The 22,819-nt window shown below is 47.5% G+C and overlaps 1 protein-coding gene across 1 annotated transcript in view; it reads right to left on the bottom strand.

The window, feature by feature from the left end:
• Positions 1-1,196: 1,196 nt before the first annotated feature.
• The window catches only part of LOC144479678 (CUGBP Elav-like family member 4), a 524,426-nt gene continuing 502,803 nt past the window's right edge, over positions 1,197-22,819 (bottom strand). Inside the window, exons 8-13 of the mRNA XM_078198692.1 lie at positions 22,406-22,555; positions 21,102-21,164; positions 18,905-18,982; positions 13,011-13,154; positions 5,559-5,724; positions 1,197-2,073 (exon numbers count right to left, since the gene is read on the bottom strand). Coding sequence (XP_078054818.1) covers positions 5,597-5,724; positions 13,011-13,154; positions 18,905-18,982; positions 21,102-21,164; positions 22,406-22,555 — 563 coding nt within the window. The 3' untranslated portion in view covers positions 1,197-2,073; positions 5,559-5,596. The remainder of the gene's footprint in view (positions 2,074-5,558; positions 5,725-13,010; positions 13,155-18,904; positions 18,983-21,101; positions 21,165-22,405; positions 22,556-22,819) is intronic.

The raw sequence follows: 22,819 nt of genomic DNA, 5'->3' as shown, positions 1-22,819 counted from the left end.
AGGCAGCAGTACTAACCACTGCGCCACCGTGCCGCCCATGTCAAAGCAGCATCCATCACTGCCTCCCATGTCCCTGTGCTGCCCTGCATCTCAGTGAGCGTCTCTCTGGTCTCAGGTTGTGAAGTTGAGTCTCACTGCAGAGAGCTGAGCCCAGTGCAATACACAGGAAGTGCTGCATTGTTGAAGGTGCTGTTTTTCCCACGAGGTGGTAAACCTTCCCCCCCACCTTTGTCTAATCTTCGCGGACACACATAAAAGATCCCAGGGTAAGATGTTTCAAGAAGAGCAGAGGAGATTCCCCCAATCACCATACCAAATGACTGCTGCATGTCCAATATTACAGGCAACGAGTGACTTTCCCTTCCAAAAAAGAGCTTTGGGAATCTCCTGAAATGGGGAAGGTTACGGTATAAATCCATCTCTCATTGCTTCCCTGCATGAAATTATCAATAAGTTTCAAACTGAAGGTGGCTTAATGGTTCTACTAATCATTGGATGGTGAGAGACTGGGAATGGCGGATTGGGGGGGGGGGGATGCGGGGGGAGATACAGATCTCCAGACTCACTTAATGGGAAACCCTTGTGTGGGGGTTGAGGGTGGGTAAGGGGGAGGGTGGGGGAGAGGGGGTGGGGGAAGGGTGGGGGGAGGTGGCTGGTGGATGAGTGTGCATTGTTTTCCCTCATCACTGCTGGACCGAAGCGCCCCCCCCCGCCCCCCGCCCCCCCCCGTGGAGATGAGAACAGGACAGAGGTGAAAGTTTGAGTGTTATAACCACGACTTTGTCCGACAGGCAAACCTACCACAATGACTCCTGTTTTCACCCTATCAGCCGGAGGGGATGAGGCGTTGCCCCCTACGCACCAAACCATCCTGAACATTTTGGTCACACCATTCGACGTATAAATTACTTAACGCTCAGAGATAGGGACCCGTCCCCCCCCCCCCTTGCATCCCCCTCCATCTCCCACCCCCCTCCGCCAATTATCAGCAACAATGCGCTGTCACTCCGGGGATTATTTACAATGGTTTTCTTTCCTCGCAAAGCTTCACCGCGAGGGATTTCAATCCCTCTGACCTTGTTTGAACCTACTCCGAGCTTCCCCCTTGAGTTAAATCATCCAAAAAAAAGGCAAAATGTATCAATCCGGAGAAGTGCGGCAAGAGCAGGTCCTCCAATGGTTAATGAAAGCCCATATTCACCAAGAAAAAGGAAACAACATTCAATTTCTCTCTCTCTCTCTCTTCAAAAGCAATCTTCTCAGAAGTATAAGGAGCAATATATCTATACACCATTATGTATAATTATATTTTCAGTCACATTTTGCATGCAGTACCATTGTGCCTCCTAAGCAAGAAATGAGGCACAAAGTACATCTTAGTCTTTGTTTTCTTAAAACTAACTCCTGTAAGGTTTCTACTGAAATTTGCTCTCTGTATAAATTTTCCCAGTGTATAATACTATTCTAAGACCACTGAAGCGTTGCTTTTTTTTTAAATTTTTAAACAGTTTTAGCTCTTATTTTCCCATGTTTTCACTATCAAGGTAAGTAAAGAAAGCTAAACTCATATATTATATACACAGGCCCCCATAATAAATAAAAAAAATCTGTTTGGTCCTTTTCATCCCTGAATATCGAGGATTGAGAGATAAAGACTCAATGTGTTCTGTGTAACCATGTCAACCATATGGATTCAAAAACACACACGCACACACACGCACGCAGACACGCACGCACACACACACACACACACGCACACACACACACGCACACAAAAAAAACCCCAGCCATGGCAACCATCGCCTAGGAGACCCTAGCTGGGTGCTCGATGACACAGAACTGCGCCAAAGCAGCTTCCTCTGTTAAGACAGCCATCCTTCCTACATCGTTACATGTGCTATCGTCAGATCCCAAGTCTCCTTAAATAGCTGCAATGAAATTTCACATTTTCAGGGTTCTCGGAATGCTTCCCCTCCAAGTTTTGTTTTTTCGTTGTCTCCTGCTCAGCACTGAGATCTGAGGATCAGCCGTCTCAAAAGGTTACCTTTGCCCATAATCCATACCGTCACTGCCCTGGTGAGAGAGGAAAGCAGCATCAGGGTTGGACCCGAACATTGTCGACAGAGACTGCATAAACAAAGCACTCTGGGCTCCCTGCGGCCAGAGTTCAGGGCACGCACGGTGGCACGATGGTTAGCGCTGCTGCCTCACAGCGCCAGGAACCCGGGTTCGATCCCCGGCTTGGGTGACTGTCTGTGTGGAGTCTGCACCTTCTCCCCATGTCTGCATTGGATTTCCTCCCACATTCGGAAAGACGTGCTGGTTAGGGTGCATTGGCCGTGCTAAATTCTCCCTCAGTGTCCCCGAACAAGCTCCAGAGTGTGGTGACTAGGGGATTTTCACAGTAACTTCATTGCAGTGTTAAAAAAACGTTTATTTATTGGTGTCACAAGTAGATTTACATTAACACTGCAATGAAGTTACTGTGAAAATCCCCTAGTCACCACACTCTGGCACCTATTCAGGTACACTGAGGGAGAATTTAGCGTAGCCAATTCACCCTAACCAGCACGTCTTTCTGTGGGAGGAAACCTGAGCACCCGGAGGAAACCCATGCAGGCGCAGGGAGAATGTGCAGACTCCACACAGACAGTGACCCAAGCTGGGAATCGAACACAGGACCCTGGCGCTGTGAAGCAGCAGTGCTAACCACTGTGCCACCGTGTCGCCCTGTGTAAGCCTACTTGTGACATTAACAAATAAACTTTAAAAACACTCTCTTCTTTCTCTTAAAGTTAATTTAAGATTAAGAAAGAGTAAATGCGTATGGTGTAAGTATTGATTACATGGTCTCACATGTTGGCATTGGGGTAGTCGCATGTTTGGACAGTCTGATGAAGGGCCCCAGGGGGTTTGGTTGGATCAGGAGGTCTAACCCTAGGGGGTCATTATTATTCAACACGTGAGAGTGGGATCTCGCCCTCACCCACTGCTGCATCTGGGCACTTTGAGTGGGGTTCAGGATGAGGATTGGAGACCCTGACTCAATTTGCTGGGGCCCACCCAAGGACACCGCAGCCAACTGCAGATCCTGAACCGCTGCCCAGGCTGGGACCATCGCATTGGGTAGTATTGGAACCCTTCCCAGAATCCATAGAATCCCTACAGTGCAGAATGAGGCCATTCAACCCATCAAGTCTGCACCAACCACAATCCCACCCAGGTCCTATCCCCGTAACCCCATGCATTTATCCCAGCCAGTTCCCCTGACACTAAGGGGTAATTTAGCATGGCCAATCCACCCAAACCCGCATATCTTTGGGCTGTGGGAGGAAACCCACGCAGACATGGGAAGAACGTGCAGACTCCACACAGACAGTGATCCAAGCCGGGAATCGAACTCAGGTCCCTGGTGCTGTAAGGCAGCAGTGCTAATCACTGTGCCACCGTGGCCTTCCAGGGTTTGCCTGGAATATGGCCACCGCTCATTGTTGTAAATAATGTCAGATCAGCTTTAATACCAGCCACGCACCCCTTCATTATCCATCCTGAATCTGCTAAAGTCCGATGTGTGGAATTAGAGAGGACAACATTCTGCAGGGATCATTAAAACTGTCAGTCACACTGATGCTAATTATTAGGCAAGGGTGTTCCCCAGAGGGGCCCTCAAGACTTGCACCATCTCAAGATGTCTACCCCAATGGTGGTTCCGTGGCCATTCAGTGCGGAGCTAGCATTCCCAGAGCCCAGTGAACATTATCATAGAATCCCTACAGTGCAGAAGGAGGCCACTTGGCCCATCAAGCCTGCACCAACCACAATCCCACCGAGGCCCTATTCCCATAACCTCACTCATTTACCCTGCTAACCTCCCTGAATAACACCCCGAAAATGAGATGAGATGCCAAATATGAGTCATTGAAATATTGAACCAATACACAGGAAGACAGTAGGCCATTCAGCCCATCGAACCTGCTGCACAAACTAAGTAGGCCGACATGAATGTTAACTCCATTTGTCTTGCTTAGTTCTGTAACTCGAAATGACTCTGCATCAATCTCAGTTTTGACCTCCTTTTTCCAGCCTCAACTGGTTATCTTTGGAAAGGGAGAGAAGAAAGATTTGGATTTCTCACTACCTCTTGAGTGAGAATAGGACATACGAACAAAGGAATTAGAAATAGGGCTAGGCCATTCAGCCCTTCAAGCCTCCTCCGCCAATCAATAAGATCATGGCTGGTTTGGTTGTGGTCTCAACCTCAATTTTCTGTCTTCCCCCCCATAATCCTTGACTCCCTGAGAAATCTCTCTAACTCAGCCTGGAATAAATTCAGTGATCCAGCCTCCACTGCTCTCTGGGGAAATGAATTCCATAGAATTGGCGCTATCTAGGAGGGCGGTAGAAGCGGGTTGCCTCACATCCTTTAAAAATAGGGTCGGCACGGTGGCACAGTGGTTAGCACTGCTGCCTCACAGCGCCAGCGACCTGGGTTCAATTCCCGGCTTGGGTCACTGTCTGTGTGGAGTCTGCACCTTCTCCCCGTGTCTGCGTGGGTTTCCTCTGGGTGCTGCGGTTTCCTCCCACACTCCAAAGATGTGCGGGTTAGGTGGATTGGCCATGCTAAATTGCCCCTTAGTGTTAGGGGACTAACTAGGGTAAATGCATGGAGTTATGGGGATAGGGCCTGGGTGGGATTGTGGTCGGTGCAGGCTCGATGGGCCAAATAGCCTCCTTCTGCACTGTAGGGATTTTATGTTTCTAAAGTACCTGGATGAGCACTTGGCACGTCATAACATTCAGGGCTATGGGCCAAATGCTGGTAAATGGGATTAGGTGGAAGGTCAGGTGTTTCTCGCGTGTCGGTGCAGAATCGATGGGCCGAAGGACCTCTTCTACACTGTATGATTCTACCATCAATGAACCCTCTGAGAGAAAAAAATTCTCCTCATCTTAACATTAAAAGGGAGGTCTCTCACTCTTAAACTGTGCCTCCTAGTTCTTGTCTCCCCCATGAGTGAGAACACCAGGGTAAATTTTCCGATCCCGCCTGCCGCGGGCGGGACGGATGATTTAACGGACCGTTAAAAGATCTGTAGATCTCTGGCAGGAATTTCCATTCCCCAGGTGGGCGGGACTGGAAAATCCCACCCTCCCTCCCTGGCATGCACCCTATTGAGACTCCTCAGGAATCTTCTACATATCAATAAGATTACCTCTCAATCTTCTGAACCCCAATGACCATAGGGCCAACCTGTTCAACCTTTCTTCATCGGATAAGACCCTTCATCCCTTGGAATGAGCAGAGTTGAACCTTCTCTGAACTGCCTCCAACGCTGTTATATATTTGTTCAAACGGGGATTGTACGCAGTACATCCAGAATAGAACCATAGAATCAAGGTGGTCTCACCAATGTCCTGAGCAGCTGAATTGCTCCAGACAAATTCCTGCACACAACCTCTGCCAAATGGTCCTTCTACTATTCTGGCTTTGCGGTAGAGGGGTCAGAGGTCAGACTTTTCATGCCAAAGGTAAAAGACAAGAACAGTTGATGCCTTACCTAGAAAATCAGAAATTCTTGCCCTGAATCACAGTCAGTCAGTATGGGCGACTGGTATCCTTTGGCCGTTTTAACTGGACTTTTAACCTCTTCATGCCAATCTGAAAACCATTCATGGCCTGGATGGCAGCCTGGGCACTAGTGGGGTTATCAAAGCTCACAAAACCTTCAAAAAAATATAAAAAGATAGAAGCAGTTTTCAAGACATGTCAATGTGAGCTAAAGGTGAGGCAGGGTGAGATCAGGATGAGGTAAGGGTGAGGTATAGAGTGAGGTCATAGGGTGGGGTAAAGGTGAGATGGGGTGAGGTAAATGGTGAGGTAAAGAGTGAGGTCAGGCTGAGGTCGGGGTGGGGTAAGGGGTGAGATAAGAGGTGAAGTAGGGGTGAGGTAAGGATGAGGTAAGGGTGAGGTCGGGGTGAGGTCGGAGTGAGGTAAGGATGAAGTAACCCACTACATGAGGTGTATAATTTATTTTGTCCCTCCCAGTTTTACCCTCAGTACAACTGGAACTGGAAGTTGATTGCTTTCTCACTAAAGGCCGCACTGACACCTCCCTGTCTCAGTTACAAAGCCAGAAGAAGGCCGAGGTCACACATTCCTCAATGGGTTCATAGGCCATGCAGGTGCAATGGTGAATCTCAAAGCTGCACCAAGGGGGGACAGGAGGGTTCTTACTATTGCCTGAGGTAAAAAGTGGGGTAAAAAGTGAAAGAATATCAGGCAGGGGTTATAAACATATTAAACAGGATCTGGAGTAGGCCATTCAGTCCACTCCGGATCAACATCCAGTGTCTTTGTTGCAAATTGGGTCAGGTGAGGGCCATTTTGGGTTTGATTGTGATGTCCTGTCTAGTTCTGCACCTTCCAAACTTGTGACTTCCACCAGCTAGAAGGACAAGGTCGGCGGGTGCATGGGAACACCACAACCTCCATGTTGGTCTCCAAGTCACGCACCACCCTGACTTCGATGTGCAGCATCGCTCCTTCATGACCTGCTGGGTTAAAATCCTGAAACTCCGCTCCTCATAACAGTGTGGGAGCAACTTCATCGCACAGACTGCAGTGGTTCAAGAGAACGGCTCACCACCAACTTATCAAGGACAAGCAGCATGGATCAGAACTCTTTCCTGCCACTGATGGTCCAAACCTGGATGAAAAAAGTCAAACAACCTTGTTGATGCTCATTGTTGAGCACTCGGGGAAGCAACAGGAAGTCTGTCGAGACTCGCTAATGCACACACAAAGAGGAGGAAGGAGGTCAGACGGGAAATAAACAGGAGTAAAACCGCTAACCAATTATTCTCCTCCGCCTCCTACTCTGTCAAATTGGTTTGGCCTTAAAGACGGACCTTTTGAGATGATACCCCACTCCCAGGGCTGAATGATAAAATGAGGCTGGTAATGCCGCCCAGTTTTGAGGGAGTGCTGCAATGTCACGATGCCAACCTTTCTATTGGGGCACAACGCCCTGTCTGTCTGAGGTCAGAGAACCCAATGGTTCAAAGATGTACGGGTTAGGTTGATTGGCCATGGTAAATTGATCCTAATGTCAGGGATATTAGCAGGGTAAATGTGTGGGATTACGGGAATAAGGCCTGGGTGGGATTGTGGTTGGTGATTGTGGAAGGTGATTTTGGAGGGCCGAAGGGCCTGTTTCCTGTGCTGTACTGTTCTTTGTTCTTGGTACAGACTTGATGGGCCAAATGGCCTCCTTCTGCACTCTAGGGATTCTATGAATTACTCGAGGGAGAGGCAGGAGCTTTCCTGATACAAAGGTCAATGTTCCTCCCTCGGTCAAGAGATCAGAAACAGCATAGTGGTTAGCACTGCTGCCTCACAGCGCCAAAGACTTGGGTTCGATTCCCAGCTTGGGTTACTGTCTGTGTGGAGTTTGCACGTTCTCCCCCCGTGTCTGCATGGGTTTCATCCGGGTACTCCGGTTTCCTCCCACAGTCCGAAAGATGTGCTGATTAGGTGCATTGGTCATTCTAAATTCTCCCTTAGTGTACCCAAACAGGCGCCAGAGTGTGGCGACTAGGGGGTTTTCACAGTAACTTCATTGCAGTGTTAATGTAAGCCTACTTGTGACACTGATAAATAAACTTAAAAGAAAAGAGAAAACCTGGCCATTGCGGGATCTTGCTGTGCACAAAATGGCAGCCATATTGGCCTATGGGAGAGTCGTCTTCACTTTAAAATGATTGATTAAGTGTGAAGTGCTCTGTGAGGTGTGACGGGGCACCACGCAAACATAAATCCATCTTTTAGTTAGCTCGAGGCTGGCAGTGAGCATTTTGCCAAGCTCATGGTTACGTACTTTATGTGGCACAGGGCATCAAAGTTTTTAAAGTTTTTATTTATTAGTGTCACAAGTAGGCTTACATTAACACTGCAATGAAGTTACTGTGAAAATTCCCTAGTTGCCACACTCTGGCACCTGTTCGGATACACTGAGGGAGAATTTAGAACGGCCAATGCACCTAATTAGCATGTCTTCTGGAATGTGGGAGGAAACCAGAGCACCCGGAGGAAACCCACGCAGACATGGGGAGAATGTGCAAACTCCGCACAGACAGTGACCCAAGCCAGGAATTGAGCTGTGAGGCAACAGAGTTAACCACTGTGCCCGAGAGGGCAAGAAGGGAAACATATCTTAAACGGGAGAGAGGGAAATTGAACGTATCATCTTCAGTGTAGAAAGAGAAGCCTCAGATGGACTCATGACACAGCAATGGAGGCCATTCAGTCTCTCTTTCCTGTGCTAGCTCTTCCCTGTTCTGTCTCCATTGTCCTGTAAGTTGTTCCCCTACAAGTTTTTTTTTCAATTCTGTCCTGAATCTGCTTTCAGGCAACGAAATCCAGGAAGATCTGTCCTTAGTTCAGTTACCGTTGCCAATCTCCTCAGACGCCTGTGCCCTTGAATTCCGGCATCTTCTGTCATTTTTTACCCAATCAAAACTGTTCCTGATATTGAACACCTCTGCTAAACCATTCCCAAAGCATCTCCTCTGGATGGGGAACAAAGGTTATAGTAAGTGTGTGGCCGGGGGGGGAGAGGGGAAGAGTTTATTTTATTTTTTTACACAGAAACAAGTTTTGTGAAAGTCTTCACTTGTTACAGTTTTTCCCCATTCTTTCATCCTGAACATTACGTGGAGATGCCGGCGTTGGACTGGGGTAGGCACAGTAAGAAGTCTCACAACACCAGGTTAAAGTCCAACAGGTTTATTTGATAGCACTGAACATTGTGCTGGGAAACTGACCGGAATCTTTAATCTAAAGTATTGTTTTGCTGGGGTTTTATTGAACGTGTATTCTTTAGTTGCTGCCTTCACTTGCTACTTATCTTAGTTAGGATTAAGTGAGTGTCCTTTTTTATTGGCTTCCCCTTTTTATTTTTGGATATCGAGGCCCCCTGTTCAGACCTTGGCTGCCAGGCCGAAAGGAGGGGAGGGAGGATGTTTGCAACTGCGTCAGCCAGAACTGAACTCGCTCACCCAGCCGCCACTCTGGTACATCCTTAACTCCTTAAACATCGGCTGGCCAACAGGAACAGGAAATCACTTTCCAGATTGAAAACCCCAAAGCTCTGATCAGTGTCCCAGGAGTTGAATTGTGTTTTATCCTGTTAGCTGTTCAAATGTGTAACGTGGGGGAACTCAGTCTGACGCCGGGGCCAGAATTCTCCGAGCTCGCACCTCCCCCTGTCACCACTGCCGGTGGGAATCTGGCGCTCGGCCAAATCGCCACTCACGGCAGGCAGCAGGAACGGAGAATCCCAGCCGCGGGCGAGGTCGGAGAATCCCAGCCTCAAGGTCTGCACTGGGCTCAGTTTTTTCACTCTGCCACTGGATGGCAGTATTGGCCACGGTGGTGAAATATCCAAGCAGTAAAGCAGAGGCATCTGACTGTGTGAGAGAGGTTGGAGCAGAGACACATGCTGTGTGATGTGAGCAGGAGAGAGAGAGAGGGATGGATCGAGCAGTAATCATACAGAAACGCAGGCTAGTTACAGCACACACAGGAGGCCACCAGTGCCATTTGGCAACGCCAAACTCAGATCTTAAATCGTCACTTGCAGCTCACAGATAAAATTAAAATACCCGTTGGCTGATTAGGGAGCAATTTTCTAATCTCAGTTAACTCGCTCGCCTTCGAGTCAGAATGCTGTTGATCCAAATCCCACTCTTGGGGAATTAACACTGAAGGGCACCATGGTGGCACAGTGGTTAGCACCGCTGCCTCACAGCGCCAGGGTTCGATTCCCGGCTTGGGTCACTGTCTGTGCGGAGTTTGCACGTTCTCCCCGTGTCTGCGTGGGTTTCCTCCGGGTGCTCCGGTTTCCTCCCACAGTCCAAAGATGTGCTGGTTAGGGTGGATTGGCCATGCTAAATTGCCCCTGAGTGTCAGGAGGACTAGCTAGGGTAAATACATGAGGTTATGGGGATAGGGCCTGGGTGAGATTGTGGTTGGTGCAGACTCGATGGGCCGAATGGCTTCCTTCTGCACTGTAGGATTCTATGAAGGGCCGCACGGTGGCACAGTGGTTAGCACTGCTGCCTCACAGCGCCAGGGAGGTGGGTTCAATTCCGGCCTCGGGTCACTGTCTGTGTGGAGTTTGCACATTCCCCCCGTGTCTGCATGGGTTTCCTCCGGGTGCTCCGGTTTCCTCTCACAGTCCAGAGACATGCGGTTTAGGTGGATTGACCATGCTAAATTGCCCCTTGGTGTCCCAAGATATGTAGTTTAGGGGGATTTGTGGGTTAAATACGTGGTGTTACGGGAAAGGGCCTGGGGTGAGATGCTCTGTTGGAGAGTTGGTGCAGACTCGATGGGCTGAATGGCCTCCTTCTGCACTGTAGGGATTCTATGATTCAGGATGACATTACAGTGCGGCGCTGTGGGGATGCTGTACTGTCAGAGATGCTGTGTTTGAAATCAGACACTAAACTGTGACCCTGCCTGCCCCCTGTTTTCTTAATTAGTTCGTGGGACATGGGCGTCGCTGGCTGGCCAGCATTTATTGCCCAGCCCTAGTTGCCCCGGGGGCGGTTGAGAGTCAACCACATTGCTGTGGCTCTGGAGTCACATGTAGGCCAGACCGGGTAAGGACGGCAGATTTCCTTCCCTGAAGGACATTCGTGAACCAGATGGGTTTTTCCGACAATCGACAATGATTTCATGGTCATCAGTAGATTCTTAATTCCAGATTTTTAAAAATTGAATTCAAATTCCACCAACTGCTGTGGCGGGATTCGAACCCGGGTCCCCAGAACATGAGCTGTGTTTCTGGATTAATAGTCTTGCGATAATATCACTAGGCCATTGCCTCCCCAAATCCCCCTTGGGTGGGGGCTTTCCATTCCTGAATCGGCATCACTGAAAAAAGAAACAGGTGATCTGGTCATTAGCCCATTGCTGTTGGTGGGATCTTGCTGTGCACAAGTTGGTTACCAAGTTTGCTGCATAACAACAGTGACTAGACTTCAAAGCAGGAAGTGCTTCTTTGGATGTAAAGGGCTCTGGGATGTCCAAACATTGAGAAAGGTGCTATACAAAAGCATGGTCAAGTTTGCCTGGATTCAGGCCGATGCCAACATGGTTCCCTGGAGTGAAGGGAGTTGGCGATGAAACCGACCACAGGTAGACAAACGGTTGGAAACATCACTGAGAGATGTCAATGCCAGCCCAATGAAGCTGTCTCGAATTGGCCTTACTCTGGGATGGGGCCTGAAACACCAGTTGGTAAAGGATTTATCCTATTGCCAACTGAGGAGGAAAGCGTCCTGTTTGCCAATATCACCCTTACTTCTCCCAACTTGCTAAAATATTTGATCCCATTCCTTAGTGAATGAAGAATGTGGGACAGGTCTGTTACAATGTGCATGCAATCAGTTAAGTTGGCAACACAAGTTCGATACATTCCTGGAGGTCCCGCCTCTGCCTCAGCCCCTGCATTCCTGCTATTGATTTACCCTCCAAATGCACTGAGGGGCCATTCAGAAACCACCCCCCTTCCTTCCCTCTCTCCTTCCATTTCTCCCTCTCTTTCTCTCTCTCTCTCCCTCCCTTATGGTCCTTGTGAGATGCTGTGGGACTGTGGAAGCCTTCACGACCGAGGTTGACCAATCGGTAGCTTGGAAAATGGAGTTGAAGTGGCAGATTAGAAATGATCTGATTGAATGATGGATGAGAGACCTACCTCCCTCATTCCCTCCCTCCCTCCATTTCTCCCTCATTCCCTCCCTCCCTCCATTTCTCCCTTATTCCCTCCCTCCCTCCATTTCTCCCTCTCTCTCCCTCACTCCCTTTCTCCCCCTTCTCTCTCTCTCTCCCTCCCTACCTCCCTCATTCCCTCCCTCCCTCCATTTCTCCCTCTCTCTCCCTCCCTCCCTTTCTCTCCCTTCTCTCTCTCTCTACCTCCCTCATTCCCTCCCTCCCTCCATTTCTCCCTCTCTCTCCCTCTCTCCCTTTCTCTCCCTTCTCTCTCTCTCTCCCTCTCTACCTCCCTCATTTCTCCCTTTCGCCACCTCTCTTTCTCTCCCTCCCTCCCTACTTTCTTCATTCCCTCCCTCTCTCATCCCTGTTCCATCATTCAATCAGATCATTTCTAATCTGCCACTTAACTCCATTTTCCAAGCTACCGATTGGTCAACCTCAGTCGTGAAGGCTTCCACCGTCCCACAGCATCTCATAAGGACCATAAGACATAGGAGCAGAATTAGGCCATTCGGCCCATCGAGTATCAATGCCATTCATTCATGGCTGATATGATTCTCATTCCCATTCTCCTGCCTTCTCCCCATAACTCTTAATCCCCTTATTGATCAAGAACCTATCTATCTCTGTCTTAAAGACACTCAATGACCTGGCCTCCACAGCCCTCTGTGGCAATGATTCACAGATCCACAGATTCACCACCCTCTGGCTGAAGAAATTCCTCCTCATCTCTTTTTAAAGAAGCGTCCCTTCACTCTGAGGCTGTGCCCTCGAGTTCTAGTCTGTCCCACTCGTGGAAACATCCTGTCCACGTCCATTCTATCTAGGCCTCTCAGTATTCTAAGTTTCAATTAGATCCTCCCTCATCTTTCTAAACTCCATCGAGTATAGACCCAGACTCCTCAACCGCTCCTCATATGACAAACCTTACATTCCTGGGATCATTCTTGTGAACCTCTTCTGGACCCCCTCCAAAGCCAGCGCATCCTTCCTTAGGTATGGGACCCAAAACTGCTCATAATATTCCAAATATCCCCAGCCTCTTGGGGGGGAGAATGCCAGATGTGCGTGTGTGAACTTGCATTCTCCTGACCTCAATCCGAGCCTTAACATATAAAACCGGTGATCTTAGGCACACAGGAATTTCACTGCATCCGGTATAAAGTTGTTGATCGCGATGTTGACACCACACAAGAACCCAACGCGTTGACCGAGGGCCGGTTAGACTCACCAAAGCATTTACTCTGATTGGTCGCTCGGTCCATGAAGACCTTTGAGGAGATGACGGAGCCAAAGGGAAGAAACATTTGCATGAGCTCGCTGTCTCCGAACTCCTGGGGCAGGTGATAAATGAAAAGATTGCAGCCTTCCGGTCCTGGGAAAGGAAAAGGTAAAAACCGTATCAGCAGAGGGAAGCGTAGGCAGGAGCTGGAGAGACTGCAGAGAGGAAAACGACAAGACTGATCCCAGTGATAGGGGAATGAGCGCAGCAGAAATTCAAACATTGCGATTAAAGCGGGACCCTCGCTGAAATTTATAAACTGCTAAATAATGCAGACAATAAATCCAATCTAATCTCTGTCCAAGGGAGAAGGGTCAGTTCAGAATGAAAAGTGCATCCAATATAAACATTAAGAATTGTCATTAAATTCCTAATGGTCATGATAAGTTGACCCCAGTGTCAGGGGGACTAGCAGGATAAATATGTGGGGTTATGCCAGGAATAGGGCCTGAGTGGGATTGTTGTCGGTGCAGACTCGATGGGCCGAATGGCTTCCTTCTGCACTGTAGGGATTCTATGGAAAGCTTCAACGAGGGGAGTTAGGAAATTGGAGGGATCAGTTCAGTTGGAACGTTATGTTCCTGGACCAGGCCTCCAAGTTTTTGGTAAGATCCAGTTAGGGACCAATAACGTTTTCACATACAAAAACAGAAAATGTTGGAAAATCTCAGCAGGTCTGACAGCATCTGTGGAGAGAGAATAGAGCCAACGTTTCGAGTCTGGATGACCCTTCGTCAGAGCTCAAGCAAAAGGTCATTTTGACTCAAAACGTTGGCCGGGATTTTACGATCTCGCTCGGGCGAGGCTTATAAAATCCCGCCTTGAGGCCAACGGAGAATTCTGTTCTGCGAGCCGCGCTCGCCCCGATTCTGGGGCGGACAAGCCCGTAAAATTCCAGCCATTGGTTCTATTATCTCTCCACAGATGCTGTCAGACCTGCTGAGATTTTCCAGCATTTTCTGTTTTTGTTTCAGATTCCAGCATCCGCAGTATTTTGCTTTCACCAATAATGTTTTGCTTAAAGGAGGCAAAGTTTGAGATTCGAGATACTTTGCTGAGACAATAAATATTCTGTGTGGTTTTGAAAGACGGTAAATTTTACTATACAAGGTCAGGGAAGTAAAACAATTTCCAATAACTATCTTACACCCCGACATTCAGGGTTAAGACCATAAGACCATAAGACATAGGAGCGGAAGTAAGGCCATTCGGCCCATCGAGTCCACTCCACCATTCAATCATGGTTGATTTCAACTCCATTTACCCGCTCTCTCCCCATAGCCCTTAATTCCTCGAGAAATCAAGAATTTATCAATTTCTGTCTTGAAGACGCTCAACGTCTCGGCCTCCACAGCCCTCTGTGGCAATGAATTCCACAGACCCACCACTCTCTGGCTGAAGAAATTTCTCCTCATCTCTGTTCTAAAGTGACTCCCTTTTATTCTAAGGCTGTGCCCCCGCGTCCTAGTCTCCCCTGTTAATGGAAACAACTTCCCTACGTCCATCCTATCTAAGCCGTTCATTATCTTGTAAGTTTCTATCAGATCTCCCCTCAACCTCCTAAACTCCAATGAATATAATCCCACGATCCTCAGACGTTCATCGTATGTCAGGCCTACCATTCCTGGGATCATCCGTGTGAATCTCCGCTGGACCCGCTCCAGTGCCAGTATGTCCTTCCTGAGGTGTGGGGCCCAAAATTGCTCACAGTACTCCAAATGGGGCCTAACCAGTGCTTTATAAAGCCTCAGAAGTACATCCCTGCTTTTGTATTCCAAGCCTCTTGAGATAAATGACAACATTACATTTGCTTTCTTAATTACGGACTCAACCTGCAAGTTTACCTTTAGAGAATCCTGGACTAGGACTCCCAAGTCCCTTTGCACTTTAGCATTATGAATTTTGTCACCGTTTAGAAAATAGTCCATGCCTCTATTCTTTTTTCCAAAGTGTACGACCTCGCACTTGCCCACGTTGAATTTCATCAGCCACTTCTTGGACCACTCTCCTAAACTGTCTAAATCTTTCTGCAGCCTCCCCACCTCCTCAATACTACCTGCCCCTCCACCTATCTTTGTATCATCGGCAAACTTGGCCAGAATGCTCCCAGTCCCGTCATCTAGATCGTTAATATATAAAGAGAACAGCTGTGGCCCCAACACTGAACCCTGCGGGACACCACTTGTCACCGGTTGCCATTCTGAGAAAGAACCTTTTATCCCAACTCTCTGCCTTCTGTCTGACAGCCAATCGTCAATCCATGTTAGTACCTTGCCTCGAATACCATGGGCCCTTATTTTACTCAGCAGTCTCCCGTGAGGCACCTTGTCAAAGGCCTTTTGGAAGTCAAGATAGATAACATCCATTGGCTCTCCTTGGTCTAACCTATTTGTTATCTCTTCAAAGAACTCTAACAGGTTTGTCAGGCACGACCTCCCCTTACTAAATCCATGCTGACTTGTCTTAATCCGACCCTGCACTTCCAAGAATTTAGAAATCTCATCCTTAACGATGGATTCTAGAATTTTGCCAACAACTGAGGTTAGGCTAATTGGCCTATAATTTTCCATCTTTTTTCTTGTTCCCTTCTTGAACAGTGGGGTTACAACAGCGATTTTCCAATCCTCTGGGACTTTCCCTGACTCCAGTGACTTTTGAAAGATCATAACTAACGCCTCCACTATTTCTTCAGCTATCTCCTTTAGAACTCTAGGATGTAGCCCATCTGGGCCCGGAGATTTATCAATTTTCAGACCTTTTAGTTTCTCTAGCACTTTCTCCTTTGTGATGGCAACCATATTCAACTCTGCCCCCTGACTTTCCTGAATTGTTGGGATATTACTCATGTCTTCTACTGTGAAGACTGACGCAAAGGGGGGTTAATATGAGGTACGTGTGGATTAATTGTGATCAAACACACTACACTGCACAATCAATGGTAAATGTGACCAAGACAGATTCCATGGATTTTTCAACCCCCCACCCAGACATCAGTAAACTCTGTGGGCGGGATTTTACCGCACGCCCGCCCGAGGCTCGTAGAATCGCGCCTGAGGCCAATGGGGAATGCCGCTCTGCGAGCCTCGCCCACCCTGATTTCAGGGCGGACATGCCCTGGGGGTCAGCCAATCACACTGAAACTCTGTCTCTCTCTCTCATGAAGGGTTCCAGTTGTCACCTTCAAAGATTTCAGCTGGAGTTTTACCGCCCCGCCTGCCACAGGAATCAGAGCAGACAAGGGACGGACCTTGGAAAGGTCCATGACTTCGGGCAGGATTTTCAGGATGAGCGAGGCCATAAAATCCTGCCCTTGGTCTTGGAATTCTTTATAAAGGCACTAGAACTCAAAGCAGCTTCAACATCTGTCCACCAGAGTTTCAATCTCGTAGCTCTTTCAAACCTTGGAGATTCTCAAGTCTACTCACCAACACCAACTCGCAAACACAACCGCAGCTTTTTGGCCACACCGAATAGAATATTACTGCTCCAATCTTTGCCCCAACAACCTGCAGATTGGAATCACCAACCTTCTTAAGATTGTCAGGGCTTTTCCCTTCTTTGAGGCCAGGGCTCCTCCAGAGTCCTTCTCTACTTAAAATTTGTTAATCACAGTCCTCTTTTTGTTAGAGCCTCTTTCTCTGCTTCCCTTTATAACTGGGATCTCTCCCTGTCCCATCTTACTGTCTCCTGTCTTGGACTTCCATCAGTTATGGTGCTCTGCTCAAAGATCACATAGAGTCACAGAGGTTTACAAAATGGAAACAGGCCCTTCGGCCCAACCTGTCCATGCCGCCCAGTCTTTACCACTTAGCTAGTCCCAATTGCCCTTGTTTGGCCCATATTCCTATCTACCCATCTTACCCATGTAACTGTCTAAATGATTTTTAAATGACAAAATTGTATCTGCCTCTACTACTGCCTCTGGCAGCTCATTCCAGACACTCACCACCCTCTGAGTGAAAACATTGTCCCTCTGGATCCTTTTGTATCTCTCCCCTCTCACCTTAAACCTATGCTCTCTAGTTTTAGACTCCCCTACCTTTGGGAAAAGGTGTTGACTATCTATCTTATCTATGCCCCGCATTATTTTATAGACTTCTACACTATCCCCCCAAGCCTCCTACGCTCCAGGGAAAAAGTCCCAGTCTATCCAGCCTCTCCTTATAACTCAAACATGACTCCAATTTTATGCCATTTTCTTTTCTCTTTGCACAGGTGCACTGGGCCTACCTGAAGAACTATCAAATGTCAAGAGTATGCATGTACGCCCACTCTTGGCCCACGCATGAATGGAACCACTGAGGCTCATCGAGACTTGGAGACACCCAACCTCTGCTCCATGAGAAGATAAGGTGGAGCTCACAACACCTTACTTACACCCTTGGAGGAAAAAAATGCTTCACCACAGAGAAGGTTTCCATACAATTTCTTTCCATGTTCTTTGCAAGACCTACTTAACATCATAAACTTCTAACAGATAGCTTTTACTATACAGACAGCCTGTTCACTTTGCTTCACATTTATATATATGCTAATGTAAGAGTACAAAGACGTAACCTCAACACAAAACTAGCACACAGGATTCAAACAATATGGAATTATCATAATTCAGAACCTGCTTTTTCTTTCACAACCTTTCTTTAAACTGTGGACAAATTATCAACAATTATTGGGGTTTTCCCCTAATCTTCTCATGGTCAACCAAGAGGAGTGAAGATACATCAATGTTTTCATTCGACGCATCTTGACCAGCTTGTATTTCTATTTCGTACCATGTGTTTTCAGCCTTGTTGGTGTAACTGCAAACCTATAAACCATAGAAACCCGACAGTGCAGAAGGAGGCCATTCGGCCCATCGAGTCTCCACCAACAACAATCCCACCCGGGCCCTATCACCATAACCCCATGTATCTTCCCTGCTAATCCCCCTGACACTAGGGGGCAATTTAGCATGGCCAATCCACCTAGCCTATACATCTTGCTGGTTAGGTGCATTGGCCATGCTAAATTCTCTCTCAGTATGCCTGAGAGTGTGGCGCCGGAGTATGGCGACTAGGGAATTTTCACAGTAACTTCATTGCAGTGTTAATGTAAGTCTACCTGTGACTAATAAATAAACTTGACTTTACTTTATTAAAAAGACAATTGCTGTAATTCAGCAACCACCATGTTACTGTCTACGCTGGCCAAATCATTACCCAACATCAAATCTACACTTTCAATAAACTGGGAATACTTCCCACAGTAACAATTCAGTTCACTGAGTCACTTCATAAACTGACTTTACACAAGGAAGCATGTTTAGAAGCCCTATGAATACCCCCTTTTAATACTTATTCCTTCATCAAACCATCTGGAGCACAATTATCTAATACATAATTGAGCCACGTTATGAGCTCAACTGATCATCGTAAAAATGAGTTGTTGGTGTAGTAATTAGCACACTCAGGATTGCTTAGCAAGTGCTGCCCAATCATGGAATCACATCTAACACAAATGAGCCACGTTACGAGTTCAACTGATTCTCATAATAAACCGTTGTTAGTGTAGCTGTTAGCACACTCAGGATTGTTTAACAAGTGCTGTCCAATTGTGAAATTGCATCTACCAGGAGATGTTTTGCTTTGAGGTGTTGCAAACATGGGCTGGTTGAGTATGGTTTTACTACACAAAGGCTTGATTCTAAATGCGAGTTGCTGTTGTAGTCATTGATAATCCTTCATGAAGAAGTACCCAAGCCATAGCTGAACCGTCCGGAGGCATCTCCAATGGTTTTGAGCTGTTGATGAGGTAGGTAAGGTGTGAGGGTGTCGTTGCTATGGAGATGTGTTGGTTTAACTCACCTTCTCTCTGTTGTGTTATAACCGGAGGTGGCTGTGGAAATGCTTGGCTGATCTGAGCAATCGCTGTCGGATACATAGCTTTTCATTAAAAAAAGAAAAGAGATTGGTGAATAACACCGACAAACATCCTTTGCCAAATTATCACTAACCCATCCATGTTAATCCCTGTCCATTACTGCCTCACCTTTAAATGGCATTATCCCTCTATATAATCCCTCTGGCGGCACAGTGGTACAGTGGTTAGCACTGCTGCCTCACAGTGCTCACACGGGTTTCCTCCGGGTGCTCCGGTGTCCTCCCACAGTCCAAAGACGCGCAGGTTAGGTGTATTGGCCATGCTAAATTGCCCCTTAGTGTCCCAGGATACGTAGGTTAGAGGTATTAGTGGGGTAAATATGTGGGGTTACGGGATAGGGCCTGGGTGGGATTGTTGTTAGTGCAGACTCAATGGGCCGAATGGCCTCCATCTGCACTGTTGGGATTCTATGATTTCTATATTTTGTTTCTGCGTCAGATTCCTCTTGCCTGACCTGCTTACAGGCAAGCTTGAGCAGTCTAGAAAGTGAATCTTCATCACCACAACCATTCTTCCTCCCTGTTGTCAGCTCCGTATTCCTGACAAACTGACGGCAACAGATTTTAAACTACCATAAGGAACAAATGAATTGAAATGACAAAATACTTTTTGCGACAGGAGTTCCGATTTAAAGGTTGAATATTCTCTCACTGATTGGGCGGCACGGTGGCACAGTGGTTAGCACCACTGCCTCACAGCTCCAGGGACCCAGGTTTCCTCCCACACTCCAAAGATGTGTGGGTTAGGTGGATTGGCCATGCTAAATTGCCCCTTAGTGTCAGGGGGACTAGCAGGGTAAATACATGCGGTTATGGGGATAGGGTCTGGGTGGGATTGTGGTCGGTGCAAAGTCGATGGGCCTAATAACGTCCTTCTGCACTGTATGATTCTATGATTCTATGATTGAATAGAAGCACGGTGGCACAGTGGTTAGCACTGCTGCTTCACAGCGCCAGGGACCTGGGTTCGATTCCCGGCTTGGGTCACTGTCTGTGTGCAGTTTGCACGTTCTCCCCGCGTCTGCGTGGGTTTCCTGCGGGTGCTGCAGTTTCCTCCCACAGTCTGAAAGACGTGCTGGTTAGGGTGCATTGGCCATGCTAAATTCTCCCTCAGTGTACCCGAACAGGCTCCGGAGTGTGGTGACTAGGGGGTTTTCACAGTAACTTCATTGCAGTGTTAATGTAAACCTACTTGTGACACTAATAAATAAACTTAAACTGGAAGTAAGTGTGTTAAAGCAAAGTTCTCAATTCTCTCAGGCTAAAAATTGCTCCAAATGGGTAGTGAGCTTTATCCACGTAATAGGAGGGATGTGATAGCACTGGAAATGGTGCAGAGGAGATTCACCAGGATGTTGCCTGGGCTGGAGAGTTTAGTTATGAAGAGAGTCTGGATAGATTAGGGTTGCTTTTCTTGGAGCAGGGACTGGGGGGGACATGATTGCGATGTATAAAATTATGAGGGGCATAGATAGAGTAGACAGGAAGAAACGTTTCCCCTTGTGGGAGGGAATCAATGAATCAAAGTTAAAGTTTATTTATTACTCACAAGGAAGGCTGACATTAACACTGCAATGAAGTGAATGTGAAATTCCCCTAGTCGCCACACTCCGGCGCCTGTTCGGGTCAATGCACCCTAACCAGCACGTCTTTCAGACTGTGGGAGGAAACCAGAGCACCTGGAGGAAACACACGCAGACACGGGGAGAATGTGCAGACTCCACACAGACAGTGACCCAAGCCGGGAATCAAACCTGGATCCTTGGTGCTGTAAAACATCAGTGCTAACCACTGTGCCACCGTGCCACCCGGGGGAGGAGGTTTAAAGGGGATGTGAGGAAAACCTTTTCATCCAGAGAGTGGTGGGAGTCTGGAACTCACTGCCTGGAAGGGGGGTGTAAGCAAAGAGTCTCATAACATTGGAGAAGTATTTAGATGTGCATTTGCGGTGCCAAGACATACAAGGTTATGGGCCAAGTACTGAGAATTGGGATCAGAATAGTTAGGTGGTTTGTCTTTGACCAGCGTAAACATGAAGGGCCGAATGGCCTTCCTCTGTGCTGTATATCTCTATGAAGTTGACTATTAAAAAAATATACAAGCAAAATACAAATGGAATCACCTGTGTACTGCTGAACTCCAGTGAAAGCCTGCTGCAAGGCATCGGCTGCAGAAGGGCTTTGTGCTGGAAATGAAACGGGAGAGATTGGGAGAAGGTGGGAGGCAGGAGGGATGGAGAGAAGGATGGAAATGGGAAAGATGGCAAGAAGGTGAGAGATGGAAGGTGTGAAGCAAAGGTGGGAGATGGGAGAGATGAGGCGGTAGTGAGAGACAGAAAATGGAGAGATAGTGAGAGACAGGAGATGGAGAGATAGTGAGAGACAGAAAATGGAGAGATGGTGAGAGGCAGGAAAGACAGAAATGATTAGATTAGAGAGAGAGAGATGGAGAGAAGATGAGAAGTGGGAGAGATGGAGAGATGGGCGGGGTTAACAATAGAAAAGAGGTAGCAAATTGTGAAATAGAGAAAAAGAGAAAGCGAGTGAAAATGAAAAGAATAAAAGCCAGGAAAAAATAATGGTGAAAAGGGGGAATCAGAGCAAGCCCGAGGAAGAACAGGAGTGAAAAGGGGTAATAAGAGAGAAAGTGAAAAAGGAGGAGTGTGCGATAAAAGGGAGAATGTGAAAAAGAGCAAAGAACAGAAAATGCAAAAAACGGAAAGCATAAAAGATGGATAGAGAGAGTGTGAGTAATGAAAGCAAAGAACCAGAATACAGGAATTTCAAACCCAGAAAACACAGAACGGGAAAGAAACATTGTCCAGGAAAGAGGTTGGGGGAATAAGGAAGAGGAAACAAGTAAGTTACAGCAAAGGAAGACAATAGAGGAGAAATGAATAGGAGCGAGGAAGGGCAATGAGTGAGAAAACAGAGGACAAAAGGGGTGGGAAAGAAATGAAAATAAAGGAGGGAGCGAATGAAGATTGAGGAGGCAGGAAGATGAAGAGATAGATTAGTGTATGCCCCTGATTGTCATCAAGTCATTTATCTTCCGCAAACAGTGTTTAGACAACGTCTCATTCAATATAAAATTCGCAGACAGTCACATTTTTCATTGACACATCTTATATTACTGTGCATTTTTAAGGCAGGCTACACAGCTGTTAGCTATTTTACAATGCTAGGGTTCTCTGCAGAGAAGCTACTTCACTGCACAAAGCTCACATGATATATCATAGAAACATAGAAACTAGAGGCAGGAGGAGGCCATTTGGCCCTTCAAACCTGCTCCACCATTCATTTTGACCATGGCTGATCATCAAATTCAATATCCTGACCCCCCCCCCCCCCCCACCACTTCCTCCCAATATCCCTTTAGCCCCATCAGAGGGCAAATAGTTATATTGAGGCCGTGGGCTGCACATACCTGGGTACGGGTGAATGCCGTTAGTGTAGACAGCCTCGACAGCAGAGTGTCCGTTATGCTGGGCGGAAAGTCCGGTGTAACCATTGACCCCAATGGGAGAGACAATACTGGGCACGGCCGGAGCAGCGATCCCGGGAGGAGAAGATAAGCCTGAAGGTATAAACAGCAGCGATTATCCTGAGATGTTTCATCATCCCGGCTTTCCTTCAATCTCAGTGTCTCCCAATTCCGCCTGGGACAGGGTTGCCAACTCACATTGGACACATTCCTGGAGGATTCACATGATCTCCCACACCTCCAATCATCCTCCAACCACCTCACACGTACCAACCGACTCACACATACCAACCGACTCACACATACCAACCGACTCACACGTACCAACCGACTCACACGTACCAACCAACTCACACG

The sequence above is a fragment of the Mustelus asterias genome, chromosome 26, assembly GCF_964213995.1.
Source record: "Mustelus asterias chromosome 26, sMusAst1.hap1.1, whole genome shotgun sequence".
In the NCBI taxonomy this organism is placed as follows: domain Eukaryota; kingdom Metazoa; phylum Chordata; class Chondrichthyes; order Carcharhiniformes; family Triakidae; genus Mustelus; species Mustelus asterias.
The sequence above is the reverse complement of the archived record's forward strand: the minus strand, read 5'-3'. Positions and strand labels throughout refer to the sequence as shown.